At 49.0% G+C, this 27229-nt stretch overlaps 1 protein-coding gene across 15 annotated transcripts in view; it reads right to left on the reverse strand.

The window, feature by feature from the left end:
* Window positions 1–27229, reverse strand: part of FGFR2 (fibroblast growth factor receptor 2) — a 107995-nt gene that overhangs the window by 19474 nt on the left and 61292 nt on the right. For 5 of the 15 annotated variants that reach the window (XM_047762593.1, XM_047762605.1, XM_047762600.1 and 2 more), the window contains 5 exons: window positions 19879–20069; window positions 18347–18494; window positions 14704–14906; window positions 6053–6204; window positions 2897–3018 (listed from right to left, as the gene is read on the reverse strand). In XM_047762593.1, coding sequence (XP_047618549.1) covers window positions 2897–3018; window positions 6053–6204; window positions 14704–14906; window positions 18347–18494; window positions 19879–20069 — 816 coding nt within the window. Of the gene's footprint in view, window positions 1–2896; window positions 3019–6052; window positions 6205–14703; window positions 14907–16913; window positions 17059–18346; window positions 18495–19878; window positions 20070–27229 lie in introns of all 15 variants that reach the window. The other 10 variants (XM_047762597.1, XM_047762607.1, XM_047762604.1 and 7 more) reach the window with 3 other exon arrangements.

Consider the following 27229-nt stretch of genomic DNA (forward strand, 5'->3'; position numbering starts at 1 on the left):
TTGCCACTGTTAGCTGATGAAAACTTAGCTGAACCAGCATGAAATCAAATTTTAGAACCAGAAGAGACTCCCTCATCTTTTTGGTGAAGCAGCAAAGGGCCAGACAGGGAACTAACTGCCCTGCTCCGTGTCAAAGAGCTAATTTGGGGTCAATAGGGTCAAAAGTCAGAACAAGTACATAGGGCTTGGATGCAAAGGCCAATTCTTTCCCAGCAAACCTCACAAATGTGGGGGTGTTTCTCTCTCTTGTGAAGTAATTTCATCCTCTGGCAGATCTAAGGTGCTTCTGCAAATGACATCAAACTCCACGGGGCCTGAAAGCAGCTGTGGAGACCTCCAGCGGGGCGGAGGACTGGGCATTTCACACCCCTACAGACGTTCTCTGGACCATGTGCTGCTAACCTGGGCCTCCCAGCCCACAGAGCATCCCCGGATGGCTGTGACTGTGGGCAAAGGTGCGAGTATGTACAGGCATCTTGGGGGAGGGGGAGCTCCATGCCTTCTACGGGCTTCCAAAGGGGCTGTGAGTCCCATCCCAACAAATTAAACTTTTGAAAACCTCTGCTCCATAATCTCAAGCAAGAATGGCTTGGGTCCTGCATATGCAGTCGCCCTTCTTAGCTTCTAAAAAGTGGCAAGACTTCTCCGTTGCTCCTCGTCAGGCTAATTCAATATGGGAAGACCTAGGCTCACTACAAAAATGAGATTAGGGCACGGGTAGAAGCATGTTTCAAAAAGCTCTTCAGCTTCACAAAAGGACGAGCCGCACACAATTGCCTGGAATGTAAAATCCATGTGGACGCACACAGAGGACTCATTTCTACACACGTCCATGTGGATTTTACACCCCAGTGCCTACCCCTCGGAGGGAGGGGCTCCACAGCAATCACATGCTAGGGTCTACTCCAGGCCCTGAGCCACCCATGGCTGTAAAGACAGCCGCGTCATAAGGGCTTTGGCTAATGTCCTTCTCCGTCCTAAGGGAAGGCCAGCCTTGGTGTAAAGCAGCTATGAGGACTCCCAGGCCTCCCTGTCCCCTGGGCTCTGGAGACCAAATCAGAGGCTCTGCCCAAAGAGACCAGGAATCGGGACCTTCCTCATCCTCAGCCCTGGTACACAGCTGGGGCTGCCGAAGGCAGCTGGTGGGGGCACACAGCCCAATGCGCCTGCCACGCAGAAAGACGAGGGCACAGGGGTAGGCCCAGGCCACACAGGACGCAGGCAGCAGGCCACCTCTGTCAGTGGATGTGGGATATTCAGGGTGGGAGAGCTTGGTCCGCCTGGGCATCAAATCCCAAGGTGAGGAGCAGCTCAAAACACTCTAGTTCTCCTTGGGAGCCATTCAGATCTATAGCTAAAAAATGTTTAAATACCCAACATCTTTTTTTTTTTTTTTGGTCTTTTTGCCATTTCTTGTGCCGCTGCCGCAGCATATGGAGGTTCCCAGGCTAGGGGTCGAATCGGAGCTGTTGCTGCTGGCCTACGCCACAGCCACAGCCACGTGGGATCCGAGCCACGTCTGCAACCTACACCACAGCTCATGGCAATGCCAGATCCTTAACCCACTGAGCGAGGCCAGGAATTGAACCTGCAACCTCATGGTTCCTAGTCAGATTCGTTAACCAAGCCACAATGGGAACTCCATCCCAACACCTTTTTTCAAAATTTTTTTTTTCTTTTTTAGGAAAATGAAGGTTCCCCAGCTAGGGGTTCCCCGGCTAGGGAAATGGAAAATGGAGGTTCCCCGCTAGGGGTCAAGTCGAGCTACAGCTACCAGCCTGCACCACAGCCACAGCAATGCTGGATCTGAGCTGCATCTGAGACCTGCCCTGCAGCTCAAGGCAACACCAGATCCTGAACCCATTGAGCAAGGCCAGGGATCGAACCAGCATCTTCATGGATACTAATCAAACCCGCATCCTCATGGATACTAGTCAGGTTCTTAACCCGCTGTGCCACAGTGGGAACTCCCCCAACATCTTTTTGACTATTTCCGCCCTGCTCCCTCCCCTCAGGGAAAGACATAATGACTTTCTCAGGAGAACCCACACAAGGAAGGAAAAGCCTTGCCCCCTGGGCATCCACAAAGCGTCAGGCCCCCCCCCATATCCCGAGAACAGACTCTCCGCCGGGACACATGGGAAACACGCTGCTTGGGATGTCCTCTGTAAGATGCCCAGGATAGGATTTATAATGTAACCGGTCCCTATAACTCCTCTCATAAAAGAATACTGCAGGAGGGTGAAGTTAATGGTTAAAAGTTCTTTAAGCTCCTTGGATGTGGGCACAAAGCAGGGCTGGAAGGTTAATGCAGACCTGCTCAGACTTCCATGCACACCACTGGATGTTTCACACCTCTGGGTAACTGCTCACACAAATCCAGAAGATTCTGCCCAGCCCCAATCTGGTCAATTCCCTCTTAGCTTCCTCGGGACCCCCTTCGGTTCAGGGGCACTCCTCTTTCAAAGAAGAAAGTGTGTCCGCCTCTCTCTGAGAGTCCCTGCTCCCGCCCCAAATGCCAACTTTCCTTTGTTCGTAAGTTAAGGTTCGGGTCTTGGAGCCAATGGACCAACGCTCACCTAAATTCATCAGTTCTACCCAAGTTGATACTTTCTAAGCAGCTATGGAGAAAAGGGGCATAAAGAAGCATGGGCACCTCCAAGGAGTGGAAGAATAACAGAATCCGGGAGACTGCTCCTTTCTAACAAAACTGGCTTTTCTTTTTTATAAGTGTACACAGCTCAAGATAAATAGTCTGTCCAGGATGCTGATTTACACCGAAACCTCCTCCACCCCTAGGTCAACTATGTGCTCTCTGACCCCCTGCCATGACAGAGTTCACATGCCACAAAAGGAACATTCTTGATAAGGCGGCCCCCACCCCCTCCCTGCTCACCTTTCAACATCTTCACGGCCACAGTGACTGCTTCCTTGGGCTTCTCTTTGTCGATTCCCACCGCTTCAGCCATGACCACTTGCCCAAAGCAACCTTCTCCCAGGGGTTTGCCCAGCGTCAGCCTACATGTGCAGAGAGAGGATTAGCACACAGCATCTGGCGAAGGGGTGTAGCGAGGGAAATTCCAGAACGAAATATAAAAATCTTTCAGCGGCTTGCAAAAGCACAGAGCGTTTATCATATGGAACTAATGAGACTTGGGATACACACACGCTTGAGTATTTTCTTAGTGACGTTTTCAAGAATGTCAATTACTGCTGGAACGGCTATTGAATTTCACATTTGTACTCTCGATTTATTTTCTTTATGGAAGAGATCCTTGCGAGTGAGGTGGTCAGCCTTCTTTCCCAAGTGCTAACGATGAGAAGCTTTTGATCTTGAGCCCGTCCAATACTCGTAATTTAGAACATCTCAAAAACACCCATGAAAGCCATGCTTCTTTTCTGTCCCTGTGAAGTGAGGTCTTTAAACATCACTATTATTCAAACACCAGTGGGTTTTATGGTCACATTTCGGGCCAAGTTACAAGATACGAATCTTAAACACATTTCGAGGAAATCTCGAATGTTTCACTTCAGGAAAAAGAGACTTCTAGAAATTGGGAGGACTTTTTTTTTTTTTTTAACATAATAGTTAAGAAATCCTTAAGACGACCCAAAATGAATAATGAAGAAAATCCAAAGTGAACAAACTAAATTTGTAAGCTCGGTAGCCCTATGCACATCCTACTACCGGCCATAGAGTCTCCTTGGGCGTTCCAGAAACCAGCAGAATGGAAGAGACTTTGGAAAACTTATGAACGTGGTTTTTTTTCATTGAAGCATAACACGGCAAAGCATTGAGCTGCTGCTAGCAAGTAGTATTTTTAAGTACGCAATGGCTTGCAAAAATTAAGCAAAGACCAAGGCCAACGCGTGCTCTGCTGAGGTCATTGCCTTGCTATCCTGAGCTAAAATTAAATTTAATATCTTGGCAGAAAATAAACATTTGCATTGGAAAAATGGCTAATTTATGTCCTATTGCCCTGGTACTACAAGCATAACAATCCCTTCTTTGTATAACGTCTGCCTCCAATCTAATAAACTGCTTCTAAATAGCCTTCATTCATTGGAAATCTGCTCCACCTACGGTTGTGCTAAACACTGTTTTGAAATGCTTAGCACTCAGATTTTCCGCACTCAGGGTACCCCGGGTGGGAGCTAACAGACAGGCTCCCACTGTTGCTGGTGGTGCCACAGGTGGCAGAGACTACGGACTGAACCCGAGAGCTGCCGTTTCTTAAAATAGGATCACAGCTCCCCAGCGTGGTCCTATACCCAGGGAACTGTGCACATGGACCCACCTACTTGTTTAACCAAACCAGGGAGCTGGGAGGGCACATGAGAAACACTCCCTTTCCCACATTCTACGGGGTAAAGAAACCATCCTTTGTGTTCTTTGTCTTACTGGTACCTGTTCAGCAACCAAGTCCTGAATGCATGAATAGTACACGAATAAGCTGGAAATCACTGCCATTAACACTCTGAACAGAATGACCCTGGTACCGTAATTTGGTTCCAACTTGCGGGGCATAGTACTGAATATCTCTGGGTGAGCTGTTACTTCACTGAGCTGGTTGGTGTTGTGTGAGCCAAACTGACAAGTGCCGTGCAAGCTACCCTGCCTTCCAAAGAGGGCTCTTCACATCCAACCTCTGTGAAAGCTTATCTTGGTATCTCCAAATTTGTGTACAAGTTCCTTCTCCGGTAATCAGACACTTCTCCGACATAATCTCAGGGAGATAGCGCAAATGTCAAGACAAACAGGGTAGCTGTATATAAGCCGGTCAAAAGCGTGTTATTCCAGTTGCCCGGATACAGATAAACCGTCAGTGATTTCTCCCTTCCATTACTCCTGAGCTGCTTGGAATCTACAAGAAGGACCCTGGAAACGAGCTTCACTGAGGATCACCACATTCTTTTCAGAAGGTGGATCCGGAGGTTGGTCCCCGGCTGGAAGACGAAGGGCTGGTAGCCCGAGATCTGTCCAGGGACTCTGGGCCCAGCTCCGCCACCAGTCCAGACCTCTCAGGTTACCCAGACATGAGGGGAAACGGAACGGACACTCGCAGCCAAGAATAGTGCTCAGTCCTGGGAGGTCTACACCATGACCCTCACCTTAGAGAAATGAAGTTCAAAGAGAATCGGGTAACGCACACCAGGCTGCCCAGCCACTGGCTGACAGAGCCAGGATTCACATCCAGCTCAACAGAGCCTAGAGCACATGAACTTGAAGCCAGACCAAGAAATACACTGCGCCTAACAATGCCTTCACCAGAGCTCAGGTGGCTACACTTTGGCTGAACATCTGCTTGGAACACCTCTACAGCATCCAAGAAGGAAAATATCATGGACCACGAGAAATTCCATGTCAGGTCTTACCTATTCAAGGATTCTCAACCCAGTGTTATATTCATAACTATTAAAAATAGCACACTGGGTAAAATTCTCTTTTTGTTTGTTTGTTTGCTTGTTTAGGGCCACATCTGCAGCATATGGAGGTTCCCAGGCTAGGGGTCACAGTTCACGGCAACTACGGATCCTTAACCCACTGAGCAAGGCTGCGGATCGAACCTGCGGCCTCAAGGATACAAGTCAGGTTCATTAACCACTGAGCCACGGCAGGAACTCCTGGGTGAAAATTCTTAAGGCAATTTATACTCTAAACCCAATTTCTCCAAAGAATTGAACTACAGAACAGTCATGTTCAAGGAACTCAAAAGTGGAATGTCTGTTTTATAAATGGCATGATCCCACTTTTATTCCATTTGACTGGGTCGGAATTACCCAACATGTTTTTTTTAAAAAATGCTAACAAGGTACCACTTTGTTTGGGGACCAGCCATGGCTGAGGAGCTCTGTTTCAAAAGAACTATGAAACAAGAGGGAATCAGTTATTTTCCCTGGAGTTGGTGATTTAGGCATGCAATCGTACCCACTCCTGGTGACATCAGGACAAGACCCTGGCGGTTAAGGGTCATGAAAGCAAAGTGTCAATCCACTGTCCCCCCCTATACCTAGGTCCCCGCTCGGGGATGTGTCCCAGAGGGGTACTCACTTATCTCTGGGAAACTCCCACTTTGGATCTTCCGGCAGCTCGTACTCGGAGACCCCCGCCAGCATGGGGGTGTCTGCTGTGGAGGAGAGGCGAGTTGTAATCCTCACCAGTGGGGTGTTGGAGTTCATGGAGGAGCTGGACTCAGCAGAAACCTGGATACAAAATGCAAAGACAGAGATGTACTCCTGGCTTGACGTGAGCGGGCTGGCAGCTGGCCAGAGCCCAGCCAGACGGTCAGCTCTCCCAGAGGAAGGAAGGTGGGCGCTGGCCAAAGCCAGGATTTGGGACCAGAACCACTGGATTTCAACGCCTCTGACCTCCCAGCCGTGCAGTGCCTACTCGACCTCATCCACATTATATGTCCCTAAGACCAGAACTCCTAACAACATTTCCAGACAGTGCCTGATAAAAAACACGTCTTCCCTCTGTCCCCATGCCTCAGGGCAGTCACTTGAGGACAGACAGACAGACCCCTCAGGCTTCATGACTGCCTTTTTGCCTGTGCCTGTCCTGGAGTCCCAGTTCAATCTCCTCCCTACAGACCAGCTCACATGGTGAGTCAGTGCTGTGCTTGTGAAATGCCATAAAAACACGGAAAATCAGCTCTTCCAGTCAGCTCCGGCTTTTGCAACGTGATGCAGAATCTCTCAAGGAACCAGCTCTAGGATTTAAGAAAAGCAGTCCAGCAGCTCCAGGCGCCTTTGTAACCAGAGACCTGGACATGGGGACCAGCCTGCTTCTCTCCGGTTCTTCTGGGAACGGGTCGATGCCCAGGCCATTTGGAGAAAATCAACTGCCTCTTGCCGCCTTCGGTTTCAGAAACTAGTGCATTGGACACAGGGGATGAAGAGTCAAGGGAGAGAAAAGAGCTCTTTATTCATAATCTGGTGGGAAGCTCCTCCCCCTCGGCAGCCTGTGGGCCCTCACTGAGCCCTCACTGAGTTTTCTCATTTACTCTCACCCATGTTAGTCTGCTTTTGATAAAATGGTTATTTCTTACATAGAGCATCCTCCTTGTGCTGGTTTTTATACAGAAAAATGCCATCACGGGCTGCCTGACTGCCCTCTTATTCTAAACTGTGCACAGGACTCTGGCCCAGGAGAGCTGGAACAGCGGGTCAGCGTGACCCATCCAGCACGGTCCTGTCCCCTGCATGAGTGCCCGTGTCAGCCCTTCTCCCCTGCCGTGCTCACAAACACTTTCTAAATCAAGGTGGCAAGGACCGAGTGCAGATGACCACAGTGAGCAGGGATGAACTTCCAAGGGGGAGCCTGGGCCATTCCTATGGGGACCCATGGGGCGGTCCCTTCCCGGGAATGTCCTATTTAGAAAATCTTTATTCTCTCCTCCTTAAATCCAGACTATCCTTCATGCAGCTAGGACACCTGAGAAGATGTCCAAGGATGGACTGAGAGGGAACAATCATCTTAGGAACAGGAAGGTGATTTTAGCATTGACGTCAAGAAGGAGGCAGAGTTTTTGTTTTGTTTTGTTGGTTTTGTCTCTTGTCTTTTTAGGGCTGCACCTGTGGCACATGGAGGTTCCCAGACTAGGGGTTGAAGCAGAGCTTTAGCCGCAGACCTACACCACAGCCACAGCAATGCCAGATCCAAGGCACACCTGCAACCTACACCATGGCTCACGGCAACACCAGATCCTCAACCCACTGAGTGAGGTCAGGGATCGAACTCGCAACTTCATGGTTCCCAGTTGGATTCGTTTCCACTGCGCCATGATGGGAACTCCAGCAGGCAGTGTTTAACACAGCGTTTCTATGATCTTCTAGAGTGCACATGAGAACATTTCTGAGCCTTCTGAGCAGTCTTTTGGCAAAGGGGATGATGCTTAAATTTTATTACACAGTCTGTATGAACATATTCGTTATAAGCATGGTAACCCAGGCACTGAAAACAAGTCTTGGGAAGGCTCTAGAAGAAGAGCTTTAGCAGTGGTCACCTTTGGGGAGAGAGATGAGAAGTTGAAGGATGGGGCAGACTATGTCTTATTTCAGAACTTCCTAAACCATCTGACTTCGAGTACCATGTACATGTATCCCTTTTATGTTCCAGAAAAACAAATTACTTCCTTTAATGATAAAAACATTCTTTAGAATAAAAAGGATCTGAACTGAGGCATATCCAGGGGGGTGGAAAAGGGGGCATCGGCTTGACATACCCTGACTCTAAAATGAGTTAAGAGAGATCATTGCTCTCGCCTCTTCCCTGTGCTACAGGCTTTCATCCTGTATCTGCATCCTTCCATGGGGTACCCAGTGACTGCCCTGAGCCAAGCAGCCAGCCCTCCTAGGTGCCCTTCCTCTGCCATCTGTTTTTGCCAGGGACCCTGAGTCAAGTGATGGCATTTTTTTTTTTTCCTTTTAGGGCTGTACCCATGGCATATGGAAGTTCCCAGGCTAGGGGTCAAATCAGAGCTGCAGCTGCCAGTCTACACCACAGCTACAGCAAAACAGGATCGAGCTGCTCTGCAACCTATGCTGCAGCTCACAGCAACACCGGATCCTTAACCCACGGAGTGAGGCCAGGGATTGAATCCGCATCCTCATGGATACTAGTCGGGTTCATTTCCACTGAACCACAACAGAAACTCCCGGGTGGTGGCATCTTGACCAAATGCACCCATTCTTTCGGGGCTGTGCGGTCTCTGTTTCAATACTGGCCAGCCTTGAGAGCTTCGGAAAGCCACTTGAGCTTCCGAAACTCGAGTTTCCTTGTCTGTTAAAAGGAGACCAGAACAGTTGCCCCTCACAGAATTTCTGTGGGAGGACAATGAGGTCACACCCATAAGGCATTGCGTGCTGAGCCTGGCACATGCTAAGAGCTCAGTTAACATTTGCTACCAACACCACAGTGATTTTTCTTCGCATCTTTTTAGAGTCACTTGTTGCTCAGATCCACGGGAGTTTATATGATGGCACTTCCCTCGGGGTCCCCTGAAGACTTGGACCTGAGGGTTGGTCTGTGGGTAAGATACTGTCACAAGGTGTGTGATGGGGGGTGGGGGTGAGAGTGGTCAGACCCCTCTGGGGTTAAGGGCAGGATCTGCCTTCATGGTTTGAAAGATGAGACCCTCTGCTCATAGCCAGGATGGGCTGGGACTCCAGTGAGCAAAAGAGCAAACCCCACAAGTTAAGGATCCAGGAGTCAGGGGACGTCCCAGGACAGGGGGACAACTGGAGGGTAAGAACATCATCGGAACAAGCAGGGCTTCGAAGCCGCTTAAGAAAGAGAAACACAACATCCAGCCAGAAGTTAACTGCTCTGCGGCTAACCTATGACCCCAAAGAAATCTTTGCCCATGAGCCTGTGGGGGAGGTTCACAGCTGTACACACCTTCTCCCCACCCGGAATGTCTCCATCAAGGGTTCATTGTGAAAGCTTTGAAAATGGAAAACCTTAACAACCGTTGCTGCTGTCGTTACGATTCAAGTTATGGAAGTTTTGTTCAGATTAAGTATCGGGGTTTAGAGTCAAGGTACAGATCTGGAAAATAGTTTGGGGCAAAAAGAGAGAGAGAGAAAAGGTAAGAAAATGCTCCAAGTATGAGAAACTACAGAATTCACAATCACTCTGTCTGCAAAGGTCTATCTTCATTTTCCCTCCATGCGTTTTTACTACGCTTTTAAAATCCGCCCGTGGGACTGTGAAATACGCTCGCCTTTCTCTCTGCTCCTTTGACTCTGAGCACTAACGTGTTTCCAGGGCTGCTCAACCCCTTGCAGGCACTCCCTCCATGGAACACCGAGGCTCTAGAGCTTCTCTCCTTCGGACCAGGGTCCCCAAGGACTCCACCGTCCACCACTGAACCCTACCTCGGAAGCACCTCTTAGATGCTCACTTCTTTTTAGGGCACAAAACCGCAATCTTCCCAATCAGGCATTTCTGCCAGTCTCATTTCCTTTTCAGCTAATGTTAAAATATTCCGTTGACAGTGAGACCACTTAGTCATGAGCCACATGAACACTAACGCCCTGCTCAGCTGTCTCTTGATCCCCACCCGTGGCAGGCACTTCCGTGGCGTGTTTTTTTCACCGCCTCAATTCAGCTTCCTCACTTTCCAGGATCTCTTTACCATAAATTCCTCGTGCCATAAATCAAGCCCTTAACTAAATGTGCTTTTTGTCTATTTTCACAGTACATAAAGGAGATTAAGCAAGGAAGTGGATTTTTTTTTTATCCCCTTTCTTTTTAATGGACCACCAAGAAATGGTATTACCGTTTAATGCTAGCTTAGATTCAGCAACGAGAGGGGTTCCCACAGAGCACACAGCGGGCAAAGGCATAGATGCCAGAGTGGAGGAGACAGGAGCTTATTCTGGGGACTCACAAATGGACCACAACCAGCCAGAGAAACTCTCTGACATTCAGTCTACCGACCTTCACTCCCAAAGCAGAGCGTAAGGCCCTGGAGTTAACACACTTCACTATAAGCTCTGCCCATTCACTCCCTGATAGCAAACAAAAGCCCCTCACCACCTCAAACCAAGTGGCTGAAATAAAGGTTCAAGGGGTTTGGGGTGGTGGTGGGGGGGGGGTTCCCCTCCTTTGACAAATTTTAGGTAATTAGGTGGGTACTAAATCTGACACGTCTCTCCCTTGGCAAATTTCCACCTCCCCAAACCCCCTGCCCCAAGTAAACCTATCAGACCAGGACTGGCGAGTCATCACAGAAGATCTCATCAGCTAAAAGCTAGGTCAACTCTTAGCCCAACTGCTGTGTCTTCTGAAAGCTGAGAGGAGAGAACAGCCAAATGGGGGCGGGGAGGGCCAGGCACCCACAGGAAAGGGCAGATTAAGGGCAGTTAAGTCATCCATGACTATCTAATTACACCAACACTTTCTGGAAATGGCAAGGTTTCATTAGACCACTTGATTGAGCAAAATACGGGGAATGTTCCGAGATCATGCTGTTTAGCCGACAGGTAGTGCGTGAGCTTCCAGAAGTGCGAGTGTCCTTCACAGAATTCAGTGTGTTTAATAGCCACTAACACGCGGCCCCCAGAACAGGCTCCTGAATCACACGTGCCCACTTCGCCTGGTGCGTGATGTCCCTGGGAATGTGCCATTTGCCCCCAAGGTCCTGTCATAAAACAGGACCTTGACTGCCCTTGATTTTTCTCTGGTGTTCCATCTACCTGTATCAGCAGCCAAGAGGGTGAGGCTAAAGCCTGAAAGACAAAATACCCTTGCGGCCCCTTCTCAGAAGCTGGTGATGCAGGTGGAAGAGCACAGGCATGCACGTGTCCCCACCCAGCAGCTGGGTTCATCTGCTTATGGGGACAACTGAATCTCCATCCCAGATGCCCTATGGAAGCATCTGGCTCCAGAGAAAGAACCTGATGTGCTCACTGAAAAATGGATTGAACAAAACCCGGCCACACCGCAGGCCTCCAGAACAAACATCCTCAATTCCCTTTACCTCCCAGTATAAAGAAATCATGGAAAGCGCAGCCCTCGCTAGAATTCATGGCTGTGTGAAGACGGCTTCACAATGGCCACCAGCAGCCCGGAGATGCAGACAAGAGCTGAAGGGCTCATGCAGACGCCCCTCTCTGGGCTGGCTCTTGCTGGTTCCCTTGTCTGAGCCCCGGCTCAGAATGTGGGGGGAACCCGCATCAAGGGAAACCAGGAGAAGCCCCGTGCCACCCTCCTCCCTGCCCCACACCAAAATGGTGTTTCTCTTTCTCAAGCATCAAAAGGCATAAAAGGAACCAAACTGCGTGGTTCCTGGGACATGATCACAGGGAATTTCTTCTTGGGTACCAGAGAAGAAGTAGTTTTTATCTCAAAAGCCAATAAACTGAAATGTCCATCTTATACTGGTAAGTCCAACACAGACTAGTAAATGTTAATAAGGAAAAATTTGCAATAGGATAAAAAGTTTTTTTACCCCTTCTCTTGTTCTAAAAAGGGAGCAATGATCAACTGAGTGAGATGCAGTCTATGTACATCCAAGGAGGGCCAGGAAGATGAAACTCCGTCGCAGACACTGAGCCCTATCTGTGTGATGGCAGGGCAAACGCACCATGACAGGTGGCCTGGTAAATGCCTGGGAACAACCCATCCTTAAGACATCTGATTACAGACTCACCTGTCGCCAGGTAAAGGCATGTTTGGCATCCCTGTGGTATGCTCTCTGTCATCAACCTACCCGCCTGCCTTTCTGGGGCTTTTCATTCCAGCTACAGTCCAATAAGCCTCTCTTACCAGTTACCTGATAAGCATCTCCTCCACCAAAGGGGCTGTGCTCATGGACATCGAGCTTTTTGTGAAGAATCAGCACATCCCACAAGAGCAGCTGGGATGTGTCAACACCCCTCCAAAGAAATTCCCAGAAACTTGTTTTTCCAAGGGACTGGTATATGCCCATTTTCCTCTGCTAAGACTTGATCCTGCTGCAACACGAGGTAATTGCATCTCAAATGAAGGCCCCCAAATAACCTTGGAGGTTTTGGTGCAGGTGACAGGTTATGTTTTATGTGGAACCTGGGTTAGACAAGGCGCTCAGAAAATTACAAAGGAAGGAAGGAGGGAGGGATAAAAAAGGAAGCACTCTAACGTTCCCTTCATTCCCTCCAGGACCAAGCGGAGAAGGGAAATGAAGAAGGGTCAGGCAGCCCCAGAGAGAAACAAAAACACAAGGACCAGGGGCCGAGTCAGGGGGATTTTAAGGGCATCTGCTTCTTTGATAATAAAGAAAAAGAAGAGCACTGTAACACCGGCAGGAAAAATGATGATGAAATAATTACAGGACAATGGTCTAGCTATACCAAATGATAGGCTTCCTCCAAAAGGTAGCATTTTTCCTTATTAGAAAAAAAAAAATATATATAGAGAGAGAGAGAGAGATGGAATTGCCACTCCTTCTTTCAACTGCCTAAGGCCAGGAGCTCAAGACGGGGGCATGAGGTAGGAATGGCCCAGAAGAAACTGGTAAGCGGCGAGGAGGAGGGGGGGTGGCCACATCCCCTGAAGTCACCGAGGGCCTGTCTTCTAAGAGGCACCTTAGACTGGACTCTCCCAGAGTCACTTCTCTGTCCCCAGGGGGCACCTCTCTTGCCTCCCTCTTAACACAATCTGGGCGTTCTTCTGCACTTGGCACATGCTCCAAACGCTACCCTCAGCCTCCAGGATGAAAGACCTGCTAGAAACATGGCTTCAAAGAGGTTAGCACGAACCCCTTCGGCCCGGAGTTCAGAGCTGAGCTGAGAACAGCCGGATCTCTGCCCAAACCACAGCTGACCAGCTGGCTCCTAATCCTTCCTAATGCCTTGGCCAGAAACTGTCACGACCACCTCAAGTCCCAGGAGGGGAGGGCTAGGGTTAACCCAGAGTTTCTCAGCATGCATCTCAGAAATCACCCGAGGATTTGCTTCAAACGCAGATTCCTGGTCCTATTCAAACCTCCCCAGCCAGAATCTCTGGGGCTACGACTAAGGAATCTGCAGGGTTAACAAGGGCCCTGTAACTGTGCCTAAAACACATGGAGTTAAAGCCAGCAAGCTAGCCGTTTTTCTTGCTGTTTCAAAAAACATACCTTTGTCGAACCCAAGTTTCAAGTACTTTCGTAAACACGGCATTCACATCTTCTGCCTTTCATGAGCACAAGGGTCAGAGCACCTCTTGCTTCATCAGCTTTGTGGGGCTTTGATTTAAGGCGAGGATGTAGGTGCCCTCTTGCCCCGTTTGCCCAAAGCAAAAGAAAACCCGCCAAAGGCACATACGAGCAACAAGTAACCACCTAAGACCAAGTGTGAGATTAACAACAATCTGTTGCCCTTCAATATAAAAGCCATTCTGCCACCAAATCCATAGTCACCATGTTAGTGCTAACAGCTAAAAATAACATACTCTAGGCATACGATTCTTTTTTTTTTTTTTTTTTTTGGTCTGTTTAAGGCTATACCCACGGCATATGGAAGTTCCCAGGCTAGGTGTCAAATCAGAGCTACAGCTGCCAGCCCACAGCCACAGCCACAGCCATGCAGGATCCGAGCCACATCTTCGACCTACACCATAGCTCACAGCAACACTGGATCCTTAACCCACTGAGCGAGGCCAGGGATCGAACCCACATCCTCATGGATACTAGTCAGGTTCGTTACTGCTGAGCCGCAATGGGAACTCTGAACAATTCTATTTTTAAGAATCAGAGAGGTAGAGCCAAAATTCAGTGAAGACAGACATCACAAGCCAGTAGTTCAGTCACCTGCAGGCACAGGGTTCTGGCCTTGATTTAAAAAAATAAGACCAAGAGAGTTAGCAGCATAAAGCCTGTCTCCAAAACAGCATTAGATCACAGGCGACAAAGGGGGTCTGTGCTCCAAAGAGACCACTGCCCTTGAGTCCCATCCAACACACAAGGGCACAGCCTCCCGGGTTCCGTCCAGCTCTACGGAGGAGCTTGGAGTCTCACCCCTGTGCTTTCTCAACCTTGGAACTAGACTCAGCTGACCCCAGCGGTGCTCCAGGACTTGACCCTCCAAGCTCCAGACGCTGATCAGACGGCCACTAAGAGGCCCGTGGGCGCCGCTCACACAGGGATGCTCCCAGGGTTAGATGGCATGGAGGAGACCCAAGAGCTGGCTGGGCGTCGGGGAGGGTACACGTCTTCAAACTCTTTATCTACTTTCTGTTACCTGTCTCCGCAGGGGGATGCGCTTGGTCAGCTTGTGCACTGCCGGCTGGCTGCTGAAGTCCGGCTTCTTGGTGGTGGTCTTCATCCGGCACAGAATGACCGTCACCACCATGCAGGCAATCAGGAAGACCCCTATGCAGTAAATGGCTATCTCCAGGTAGTCTGGGGAAGCTGTGATCTCCTTTTCTCTCACGGGAGCTGGAGTGCGGAGCACGGGAGAGGGACAGACAAGCAGGCCACAGAGTTAGGGCACGCCACGGGTGATCCTGGCACAAGGCAAGGAATCAGACGACCATTCCCAAGGCACGACGGCCTTCCTGAGAGCTCGGTGCCGCAGGAGCCGTGGGCCTGCCCTGCACCTCTTCCAAATGAAGGTCGCCAACCAAGGGCGCCTCGCTTTACCACCAGGGCCCAGGAGGGCACTATCTCTAGCCTCGGTGGGCCTCCTGTGATCATGATGGACTGGCTGCCCCCAAAGTACAAGGGGCAGGTTATGGGGTCACATTCCGTTAGACATCTGGGCAGAGGAAGACAGCCAACCACGCCCACGACAAAAGGACTGTCTTCCACCTTGACCGTCTCTGAGGCAAACCATTTAACAAGCCTTAAGTAGGAACGATGCCCACTTTTGTTCTAAAGGAAGAGGGCCTCCGTCTTCTTTCGCTAAGAGGAGGGTGTGATAAGGTCATCTACCCAGATGACCACAGTTCCACAGGAAATGAACTAAATATTCATATAGTAGTTTCGTCCGAAAAAGTTTCAAATTTCTCCATATAGTCCTGTGTATATTATTCTACCAAACAAATGCATTTAATATAAAGACTGAGTTGTTTATAATAATCATTACGTTCTTACGATAAAAAGTTTGTAACATTCCTTAATCAAAAACCATTTAAATGTCTGTGTATCTGGTTTGATGGATACGTCACTGCAACTTTTAAAGAAAAAAATAAAGATGCGGTTGCATGTAAGGATACATACAAATGCTTAAGCTATTAGCACATTCTTACACCAGCTTCTACCAAGGTCTGCTCCCGCCTTAGTCCTCAATGGTCAATCTACAAGCAGTGTATTTCCAAACAGTACTTTTCTCCCACTGCATTCTTAGTTAATGTGCTTGTACTGTCAGGCAACCTGGTTAAGCAGTGCCAATCGGGCACTTGGAGAATGCAGGACTGCAAGTAAAAGCAAGCTTAACACGAGAGGCATCTCATTGTTTCAAAGCAAATATTCACAGAGCGGATTCACAACAAAAGGAAAAATAAATGCCAAGGCATTACTTCAAAGCTTATACATTTGAATCAGAAAAATATTTGCAAGACAGTCAACCCTCTCAGCAGCACAGCACAAAATGAAACAATCAATGTGGTTTTTACTAAATATAACATAAGCATGCATGTAGGCACCGTGCTCTAAAAATAAGGAATTAATAACCGGAGCGGAACATGATGAGCTGGCACACCACAGTCTATGCAGTCTCACAGAGGAAACGGCAGAGAGACAGAAGCGTTAAAGCAGATAGGAATTATTAAGAAAGCTTGACGAGGACAGAGATGTCAGTTAAAGATTCAGACAGCAGCAATATTTAGAGCTTCACTGATGTTGATCTCTCCGTAGGGTAGAAATAACATCCAGCCCAAGATGGCAAGAGCATGCTTTGCAGGAAAAGCCAACTGAGAGTCCGTTTCATTACAACATGCAGCAAGCCACCAACTCCCAAGGTAGGTAACACACTGCTTCTGTACACCTTACACGCAGAGGGCTTCTCCCCAGGCACCTCAAGATACACCCATCTATTCACGTCTCATTAAAAATAGAAAATGGAACAAAAGTGATACAAGGACATATGGGACTTCGGCAAAATGGCATTTTGAAATGAGAAAAATTACTTTGAATTTTACAAAGTAATTTCAACTTCTTGAAACGGGGATGGGTGAATTGACACAATAACTCAAAAGCTCATTCATTCACTCCCTTCGGGTGTGAAGGGTGCCATTTCACTTGATCGTAAATGCGAGGGTGGAATCTCATCGTAAGTGAATTTCTGAGGCACCTTTCTGATCCCTGGGGGATAATTTTAAACATTTTTTAAAATCTTTATGCAAGGGGGAAAGGGGCCATTTCTGAGAACAGAAGCTGTGTTCAGTTTATAGCAATCAACCAAGAGGAGGGAAAAAAACCACGGAGAGAAAGAGCAGTATGTACCTGGCAGAACTGTCAACCATGCAGAGTGAAAGGATATCCCAATAGAATTACCCGCCAAGCACGTATATTCCCCAGCATCCTCAAAAGTTACATTCCGAATATAGAGAACCTCAATTTCTTTGTCCGTGGTATTAACACCGGCGGCCTAGAAAACAAGGAAAGCAAGAGAAAAGGCTAGACGACACAGGAATGATTGTGGAGGGGGCCATGGAACCACAAGGCGTCGCACCGGGGGCTCCGGTGGGTACCAGCCACCGGGAGATTCCGATCGCAGCCCGTCCACAAAGCCCGCAACCGAGAGACACTGAGCGACACGGAGCGGCTCACCTCCACAGGCCCGTCACCACGCCAGCATCACCACCTAGACATACATGCATGCAATCAGAGGCATGGAAAAATCAACCCACAGAGATCCGTTCTCTCAGCCTTTGCTTTGCTTCCGATTGAGGGGGTGATTTTCCAAAAGTAGGACACCCCGAAGTCCAAGTTGGGTTCTGGTCCTGTTGGCTGCAGACTCCCTCCTCGAAAAAAGGATGGTTCCATCTCAACTGTCATTTGTGAGCCAGCACCCTGCACACAAGCCCACGTGGACACTGGGCACATCCTTCCTGGCCTGCAGGAACCGCCAGGGGGGGAATCTGTGTTGGTTACCAGGCTCTGGATATTTTCACTCCTGCATAACCAGCTTGCTATACATTGCATTGAAAGCGAATGGATGAAGTCTTATCTTGGGAGCAATGAAATGGGACTTGTTTCTTCTTGTTGTTTTTTAATATCAACCTTTGAATGTGAGTCATGGCAAATTGAAAAAGCCAACCTGCTGTCTTCAATGGCAGCCAGCAGCACATTGACTCGGCGAGACGGTGCATCCTCGAATTTGGGATAACAAGGTCAAGGACAGTATCTCATAGGTATCAGTTAGGCAACCAAGAAAATGAGGCTCTGTTGAAGGAATGACATGGTGCCGATATTTCTTGGAAAACCTAGGGCAGAGGAGGTATGATTTCTGCTGCTATAGCAAACGTCACAGATCCAATCGGCCTGCCGGTGTGTGTGTCTACAAGGGTGCTGATGTGCAGGGGTGACAGGAGTTGTGCAGCCCAAACAAGAGAAACCAGAGGAACAACTTAAAAACTGGGTGGCGGGAGGTGGGGAGGGTAATCTTTACAAGAAATTAGAGCAAGCACTTTGAACATTGTGGGCATTTTTCCATGGCTGCTGGCATCATACCAGCTGCAGCACCAAAGAAAGATTATGATGAATATACCAAGACCACAGAGTTATCCTATAAGCCGCCTTCAGTCTCCCAAAGCACCAAGTCTTTTCAGCTGCTATCATCCAGCCTTCTTTAAAAAAAAAAAAAAGAAAAAGAAAAAGAAAAAAAGAAAAAGGAAAAAAAAACCAACAACAACAAAAAACAAAAACGTTGTTACCTTGCTGTTTTGGCAGGACAGTGAGCCAGGCAGACTGGTTGGCCTGCCCTATATAATTGGAGACCTTACAAATATACTCCCCAGCATCCGCCTCAGTCACATTGAACAGAGCCAGCACTTCTGCATTGGAACTATTTATCCCTGAGTGCTAGAACAGACACAGGAGAACAATATGACGGCCAGCCAGCAAGGATGTCGCAGCACCTAGGGTCCCACCACCAACACACCACAAAAAAAAAACGAAAACCAAACAAAAAAACCACAATCTCCATCTCATCTCAACAGCAGCAGACAAGGGCTGTGGGTTTAGAAGAACAAAATTAAGTCAACAGGTGGAGAGCAGAAGTGACCCAATGGAGACGGGTGGGCGGCTGGGATCAATCCCCGTGCAAAATGGATCCGCAGTTCCCCAGGCTGGTCATCTTCTTCCAGCTTTTTGGATTCGTGGTATTCACAGCTGGAGAGAACACCTCATTGGCTGAGAGTTCTGAGCTGGGCTGGGCTACCTGTGGTTCTACTGGAAGACTGTTCTTTTTAAGGACATTCTCTAGGAGCAGCTCAATGTGGGAGACATGGCAGGCAGTGAACTGAAAAGGATTCGCACACACTTAGCTGCCGCTTTTGCTACCACCATCCTGAAGAGTGACATCTAAAAATTAAAGACGCTGGTGCTCTCAACACAGGGTCTTGCAAGGAACCAAGTGAGAACTACAAGGGGAAAGAATGAGTCCCTGTGCAACACTGCCCTGGGTAGGAATATCGTCTAAAGTTTATCATCTAAACCATGTGTGAATCAATTGCAAAGGCTAAGGGATTTCTTTTTTTTTTTTTTTTTTTAGGGCCACACCCACAGCACATGGAGGTTCCCAGGCTAGGAGTCCAAGTGGAGCTATAGCTGCCAGCCTACACCACAGCCACAGCAATACCAGATCCTTAACCCACTGAGCAAGGCCAGGGATGGAACCCACGACCTCATGGTTCCTAGTCGGATTCGTTTCCATCGCACCACAATGGGAACTCCAGGATTTCTTATAAAAGGAAAATCTAAATTGTTTCTAAAAGGTGGCTACTAAAATTGGATCCTAAAGTCCTATTAAGAGAAAACAAGGTCAGTGTAACAATGCACATGGGTACAAGGCCTGGAGTTTACAAAGCTCTTTCCAGCTCTTCCATCCCACTGACTCTGCCCCATGCCCTGTGGGGGAGACAGTATCCTGATCTCCACTTTAAAGATGTGCAGCTAAGCCTAAACGTCTCACCTAAGATCTCAGGGTCATAAATACGCAACTCTTCTGACCCCAACTTCAGCAGCCCTCCCCACTCCCCGCACAGCTCCCTTCTGAGATCTTATTTGTGAGCCTACGATCTGCTAATTCCCAAATGCACCCTGTGCTGACCACATAGGAGAGTCATCTTCGATCAAATTCAAAGAACCTGGGGCCGAACCCATCGAGAAGACACACACACACACACACACACACACACACACACCTGCCCGGTTGTGGGTACCTTTGGGTTCGGGCCATACTCACCTTCAGAACCTTGAGGTAAGGCAGCCCGTCGGGCCCGTATTTGCTGCCGTTCTTTTCCACGTGTTTGATCCACTGGATGTGGGGCTGGGCATCACTGTACACCTTGCAGACAAACTCCACGTCGCCCCCAACCACGGTGGAGGCGTTGGCCGGCAGTCCAGCTTGGAGGATGGGCCGGTGTGGCGATCGCTCTGGTGGAGAAGAGGGGAGGAAAGGGGGAGCGGGGATGGGAGGGGGGCAGAGACGAACAGAACAAATAAGTGGTGTTGTCCAGAAAGCTGCCCGGGAACTCAAGCCAAAAAGGCCTCGAGTCTGCTGGCTGACTCCTTTGAAATAACACCACGGCCCAACGCATAACAACGACGACTTCAAGGCAGACGGCTGGAGCATGACCCTTGTAAAAGGAATACTTATTTAGAAAACTAAGACCTTATTCCATCTCAAGTCATTTGTGGTCCATGGCCACAGCCACCTAATGTACAAGGGATAAGGTTTTATGGTGACAATCAAGAAGACCAATGGCGGGGGAAAGAATGCCTCCTCCCAGTTTCCACTTGGGACAATATCAGAAACTCACCTTGATCATAAGGTTGACATCCCAGGGAAGTGACAAGACTAACTTCAAGGTCACCCTGAATTCCAAAATGGCACCCGAATGCAGTGTCTCCTGATACATTTCTAAGATGCCCCGAGAAGACCTCTAATCCCTTGTTATAAAAAGAAAATAGGGAATTCCCTGATGACGCAGCAGGCTAAGGATCCGGCCTTGTCACTGCTGTGGCTCAGGTCACTGCTGTGGTGCAGGTTCGATCCCTGACCTGGGAATGTCCGCATGCCGTGGATGCGGCCAAAAAGAACAAAAGGGAAACGAAAAGAAATGAAAAGCCGAAGCCCAAAGGTACGAACAAGTGGTCTCATCTCCTGCAGTGGAACTGACTCCATTCGTGCATGTCCTGCCCCACACTCCCATCCGTGTCCTCGATAAGCAGTGGCTGTGTGCCCAACGCCAGGGGCACAGGCAGGCAGTCCTCAGCTGGCCCAGAGAGAGCACCGAAAGGAACAGAAAGCGACATGGGGTCCCCGATCCTGGCACCGTCCCAGACCATCTTAAAGGAGGCCCCGCAGAGGGTGAGCCAGCCAGCCCTTCCCACCTGTACTCGCACTCGTCCGCCTCTCTCTCCAGGGAAACTCTCCAGAGGCGGTCTCTGCAGAAACCTCGTGGAGGCGACCGCATCCAGGGACAGAAGCAACTACCTGCCAGGTTCCTTAAGAAGCAAGTACCAGACCAGCCTGCTGTGTGATCTTGTTCACAAAGGCTCCATGATCACCAATGGACTAGAATCTTCCTACACGACAGCCTAGTGAACAGTCAGACACCCATCACCTGTCCCCAGATATCACCCCAACCCCACATACCTGTATGTACCAGCCGACCTCCCTCCCTCCCCACACTGTGGGTACCACTGCCTTCAACCTCCAACCTAGAACATCGCCGGGGGACATCCCAGCACACAAGGATGTCCCCACACTGCACCTGAGCATCCCTGAGCCCTGGGCTGGAAACAGCAAATTAGAGTGATCGATATCTCAGCCTTTCTATATTTGGACTTTCAGATTAAAATGTCATTTAGTAGAATTTGTTGGACAAGAGCCAGACCATGTGCAAATTGATTTCACTGCATAAGCCTGTTGCTGGTCTTTAAAAAAAAAAAAAAAAAAAAAATTTTTTTTTTAAAGGAAAGAAAGCAAGAAAGGAAGAAACAGTGCTAGCAGTTACTCCCAGAACATTTCCTTCCAGAATCTCCCATCACTTCACAGACACCCACATTTTCACAGTAAAAAGATGAAGGATTTCGGAGCCCCAAAGAAGTCATTCACTGGCCCACTATCACCCACATAGGCTAAGGTGAAGAGCCCAGAAGTCAAGGTTCCTAGTTTGGGTGGGCAGGACATCCCACGGCTGGGATCCTTTCAAGCATCACTAGAAACACTCCCTCCTTGGGTGGCACCCCATCCCAGCGATGGGCCACTGTGAGCCTCCAGGTCTGGTCTGGTGGCCAGCTGGATGCCACAGGGACCTGCTAGCAGCTGGCAGGGACGGAGCTCTGATTCGACCCCGGCTCGCCCCATCCACGTGAGAAGAACCGAGTTAAGCCCATACACACTCTCTCCTCCAGGCCTCCTCCCAAGAGACTTAACAGCCCGAGGGACATGGTCCTCCAGGCTGGACACTGCCGGCCACGCTCACAACATAACGCTTCTTCATACCTATCACATATGGAGGGAGTTTACTCCTCCCCTCAGAAAAGCGAACGGTAGGTATCAGTTCGCACTCTGGCTCCGTTTGCCAGTTTTGCGTGGGTGTGTGTGCGCGTTCAAAGATAAATATTTACGGTGCACTTAAATATTTATTCTTAGAAACAAAGGCACTCTGGAATCTTAAATGTCATAAGCCAGATCAGCTGAATTTCAAACCAAGTCCCCTTTCTTACACATGCTTGTTTCTCATAAATCGTTTCACAAGCAAACACTGTGCATGTAATTCCAAGTAATGATGCCTGCGAACAATGAGCGCTTTCACACAGCGTGCCAGCCCCGGCCCGCGCCAGCCTTCAGCAGAGACCTTCGTCACTCGGCAGCACTGGCAGGGCGCGCGCGGAGCTGCAGTCTTGTTTGACTGGTGGTCAACGTGCAAGTTATTCCATTGCTACCCCAACTACTTCCCCGCACCCCACCCCACCCCCCAAAAAAACCCAACCACCTCTGCCATGGTTTAATGCTATTGCGTTTGCAAATTACAGCGGGCCAAGTGTTACCACTTTCAGTCCTGAATTCATCCTTTCAAATTTTCTCACCTTATACAAAATAACCCCTTAGCCCTCCCCCCCCTCCCATACCCCCAGCCCTTTCTCACTTTGGGTACAAAAACTGCGAGTGGGATCGCTGTGTAATCGAAACCTTACACCGTCTTCCAAAACTTATTACAGCTGCCTTCAGTATAAAATGAAACCTTAGAGAATGTTCTTTAAAATGTTTTTAAAAAGTCAGTAGGCCTCATGTTTCGTTTCTCCACATCAGGCTTTGATTTCCTTTGCAACCTTATTCTCTGCCCTGAAACAAGTCAGAGAGCGAGGCTTGAAACGGCTTGGAAAAGGTCCCGGGATGCCAGCCTCTGCGGAGCGCGGCGCCCCCCGACCCCCCTTCTCAGATCCTTCAGCCGTCACCCTTCCCTTGGTGTCCATCGGACCCTAAGAGCAAGGACCAGCAGCGAGGGGATGACAGCACTGGGTCTCCTGTTCTAACCTCTGCAAAACCAGGGTGAAAGCAGGATGCAGATGGCAGCCGGGAGCGCGGGCCAGGCGGCCTCTAGGGAGGCGGGCCATTGCTCCCACGGCCTGGCCCTGCGGGCATCTGGGAAGCAAGTTGAGGGATAAGGCAGTGACGGTGGACACCCAGGCCCTCCAACGGCCACCGTGTTCTCCTCGGCCCGGGGCACCCCAGAGCCCTTGGGTCTGCATCATCTTCTGGCAGCAAACGGATAGAAAAAGAATGAGTCGCCCAAAGAGACACTAAACCCCAGAGCTGGCCCAGCCCTTGGTCTTCTGTCAGAACCAAAGTCCCACTTCTCCGCCAGGAAGGATCTCGTTTTGAGGCAAGGTTCTCGGCGCGTTGAACTCTCCCACGTTACAAAGAACAGATTCTTCTCTTTACAGGGGGAGGGAAATACACACTCAGAAAACAGAAGAGCTGACAGGCACCTCACCTCTACGCTTCTACTGCAGTGTTTAAAAAGACATATTCTGAGTCCTGCAGGTTGCCGATGTACAAACCTCTGGTGGAGCTGAGAGAGGATAAGAGCCTTTACAGCAGGTCACCAGGGCGAGCTCCAAATTAAGCCAGGATGGAGGGCAGGCCAAAGGGTGCGGCTGCTGCCGATGGGACAGTTGGCTGCACGGCTGGAATGAAGTTCCACCAAATAAAAGTGTAGTAAACATAGACTGAAGTGCTTTCAAAGAGACAGCCTCTCCCCCGCGTTCTCTCTCCCACTCCCTTTTGTGGAGTCCACTGCATGGAAGCAGAAGGCCCAGCTGCTAAGAGTCTAAATTTTTTTTTTTTTTTTTTGGAGTCTAAATTTCAAGATAGCCTCTCTCCAATCCGGCCCTGAAGCTGGGAGCCACGACCAGGATGGCAGAAGGAAAACAGCCCGGCTTCATTCCAAGGGGTAATTATTGAGAGAGAAAGAAACAGAGAGAGAGAAAATACCCAAGCGACAAAGAATAAATCTTTGTTAATTGACCATTTGAAACTTTATAACATGCCAGTCCTTCTCTGGACACGATAATATGTTTGCTCATAAGAGATCTACAACTTTTGCTCTGACATAGCAAAGGCCATAAAAAAACATCTACTGGGCAGAGAGGCCTCCTTCCCATCTAAGGGCTCAGTAAAAACACATCCTGGGGATCCAAAGGAGAACCAGGTTCTTAAATTACACCTATAAATTAATCAAGCCCGGCGCTGCTGGTTTCCCAGCATACACTGGCCTTCTGAGTGTCTCTCCCCAAAGTTCAGCCGCACTTGCCGCAAAGAATCATTTCAAAGCCAGGCCCTCTGGCAAGAAACCACCAAGACTCCAATCACATCGTGTGCCCAGGACTGATCTGGAAGGAGCAAGGCTCCTGCTCTTGGGCACCAGTGATTTAAGGAACACGAAGAACCCTGCCTGCCCCGACTTTAAATTAACATCAAAATTTAATTACTCTTCCTCCAAAACAGCAGTTTCTTAGCAACTCCAAGGGGCTGAATAGGGCAAGAACATTCTGAGAGTTGGAGGGCAAGTGAAAACAACTGAGAATTCTTGTTTCTAAAGCCCAGCCTGGCTTTCTTCTAAAGAGTAGGCGGTGGCAGCTTTTGTTGCATTAAAAAAAAAAAAAACCCACACTGAACCAGTTAGCATGAGGCATGGTTATTAGGGGAGTTGATCAAAGCCCTCTGATGTTTGAGGAGCCCAAGAACCTGCTAAAGACCTCATGCTAATTGCAATTAGTAGAATGAGTTCATTGCCTTGTCAAGACTCTGCCTGATGCCCTCAAACCAGACAGGCTATATACCTAGCTGGGTCCTGAGTTTTCTTTTCCTGGAGCTTTCTCCAGCCTCTAGAGATCGGCACAAAAGGAGGTCAGAACCAAAAGCGACCTGGAGGACAAGGGACAGGTAAAGGATGAGAGGGAGTATCACATTGTCAAAAAGAGTCAAAGGATCTGTGGCCAGTATTTTGCTTGTCATCTTCTAGAACAGACTGGGGATGCTGGGTACTCAGAATTACTTTTTTTTTTTTTTTTGGTCTTTTTAGGGCCTCACCTGTGGCATATGGAAGTTCCCAGCCTAGGGGTTGAATCGGAGCTGCAACTGCTGGCCTACGCCACAGCCACAGCAATGCCAGATCCAAGACACATCCCAACCTATGTCGCCTCTTGTGGCAATGCCGGATCCTTAACCCACTAAGTGAGGCCAGGGATTGAACCTGCATCCTCATGGATAATAGCTGGGTTCTCAACCCACTGAACCACAACAGGAACTCCTAGAATTACTTAAAAAAAAAAAAAAAGGAAAAATGTATTTCGGTAGAAGGTAACTGGTTTGCTGCTCTTTTTCTCTATCCTATGCTTGGCCTCAGTTTCCTCCTGACTCTGGAAAGTCTTGCAGATTTGGGCTGGGGGTCCAACTTCCCCTACAACATACATGTCTGCAGAGAGAGCAAAGTCGAGGACTAAGCTGGTTTGGGAAAAGCCGAAGTGCCTCCCCTCCAGCAATGAAGTTCCACAGGGACTTATGGAGGTTGCCCCATGTGAAATGCTAGAAGCAAAACACCACTCATTCCTTTGTGCTTGCTCGATGAGGTGGAGACGCAGAGTGAAGAGCTGGCTGACTCTGGGCGGCCTACGAAGCCCAGAGCAGGCGGAGACGCCGTGCCTTCCCTAATTAATGTCATAGATGGTATTATTTGGCTGGGAGTTGAGTGGCTTCTACCAGCTGGGTGTCAATTTAGGTCTTCTTGGGCAAATTACAGGAGCGGGGCTGTGTGTCATTTATACCCCAAATGTTCATGATACCCTGATCTGTGCCTTCGAAAAGTTAAACTGGAACTGGAGACTCTTCGGCGGCCACAGAGTTATGCCAATTTTAGGTTCAAAAATGCCTTTGCTTTGGTTAAAAGGAAACAGGGCTTCTGGATGAAGAAACGTTCTGGGGTGGAGAGCAGTGAGAATTGCACAACAGTGAGAATGTCCTTCATGCCACGGAAACAAACAATCAAAAATGGTTAAAACGGTGCATTTTCTGTTATGCGTATTTTACGACAAGTGGGGGAAAAAAAGAGAGAGAGACATGGCCAAGGGGACACTATCCCAGAGTAAGACAGAGTCCTGGGGTCGGGGGGGGGGGGGGGGGGGGGAAGCTGCCTTCTCAATTAGTGACGCGTGTTTATCTTGTCCCGCTTTTCCCTCTCCTGACACAAAGACTCTGCATAAGGTCCCTCCCTGCATTGTGTTTGGTTTTCACGCTGATGCAAGACACAGACGTCAATCTCCCCAGGCTCGGTCCCGAGGAGCTTGGGTAAACACAGCTGAGAGCCGTCATGCTGGGGAGCCCCCTCCCAGAGCCTCAGCACCCTGCCACTCGCCGCAGCGGGTACAGCATCTTTCAGGAATGTAAGATTATTAGCGGGGTCTGCAGAGCCAGGCTTCCTGCATGGGGAGAGGATGCTGGAAACTTCTTTTTTAAGGCCAGGAATGAAACATACCCTGTGGTCACACCGGCGGAACTCTGAATTAGAATATCTTCTCTCAAACGATCTGCAAAGAAGCTAAAAACCAAACCACAGGGAAGGTCCCGAAGATAGCAGCACTCAGATGAGGCTGTGTAAGAGGAAAATGTTGATGTCTATCAAAAGAGACCCAATGAACCCCGTTTAGAAATAGGTCCTAGAGAAATATTCACCCCCGATGCCCAAGAAATAGGTGAGGGCTATGCTTATCAATGGAGTCTCTCCAGAAAACTAAAGATACAGGAGTTCCCTTGCGGTACTGTCGATTAAGGATCCGGTCACCAGAGCATCTTGGGTTCCATCCCTGGCCCAGGAACTTCACGTGCCACAGGTGAGGCCAAAAAAACAAGATGAACATAAAGTAAATACCCAGCAAAAGGGAGATGATTAAATACATTAAACGCTGTCCACGACAGACAGCACACGGGCCATTAGAAAGAATGGACCCAACAGAAGAAAGGGTGGGGAAAAAAATGTAATTGTAATGTATACATGTAGATAACTTGATCCCCTTGCTGTACAGTG

This window comes from Phacochoerus africanus, chromosome 15 (genome assembly GCF_016906955.1).
Source record: "Phacochoerus africanus isolate WHEZ1 chromosome 15, ROS_Pafr_v1, whole genome shotgun sequence".
NCBI classification, from domain to species: Eukaryota; Metazoa; Chordata; class Mammalia; order Artiodactyla; family Suidae; genus Phacochoerus; species Phacochoerus africanus.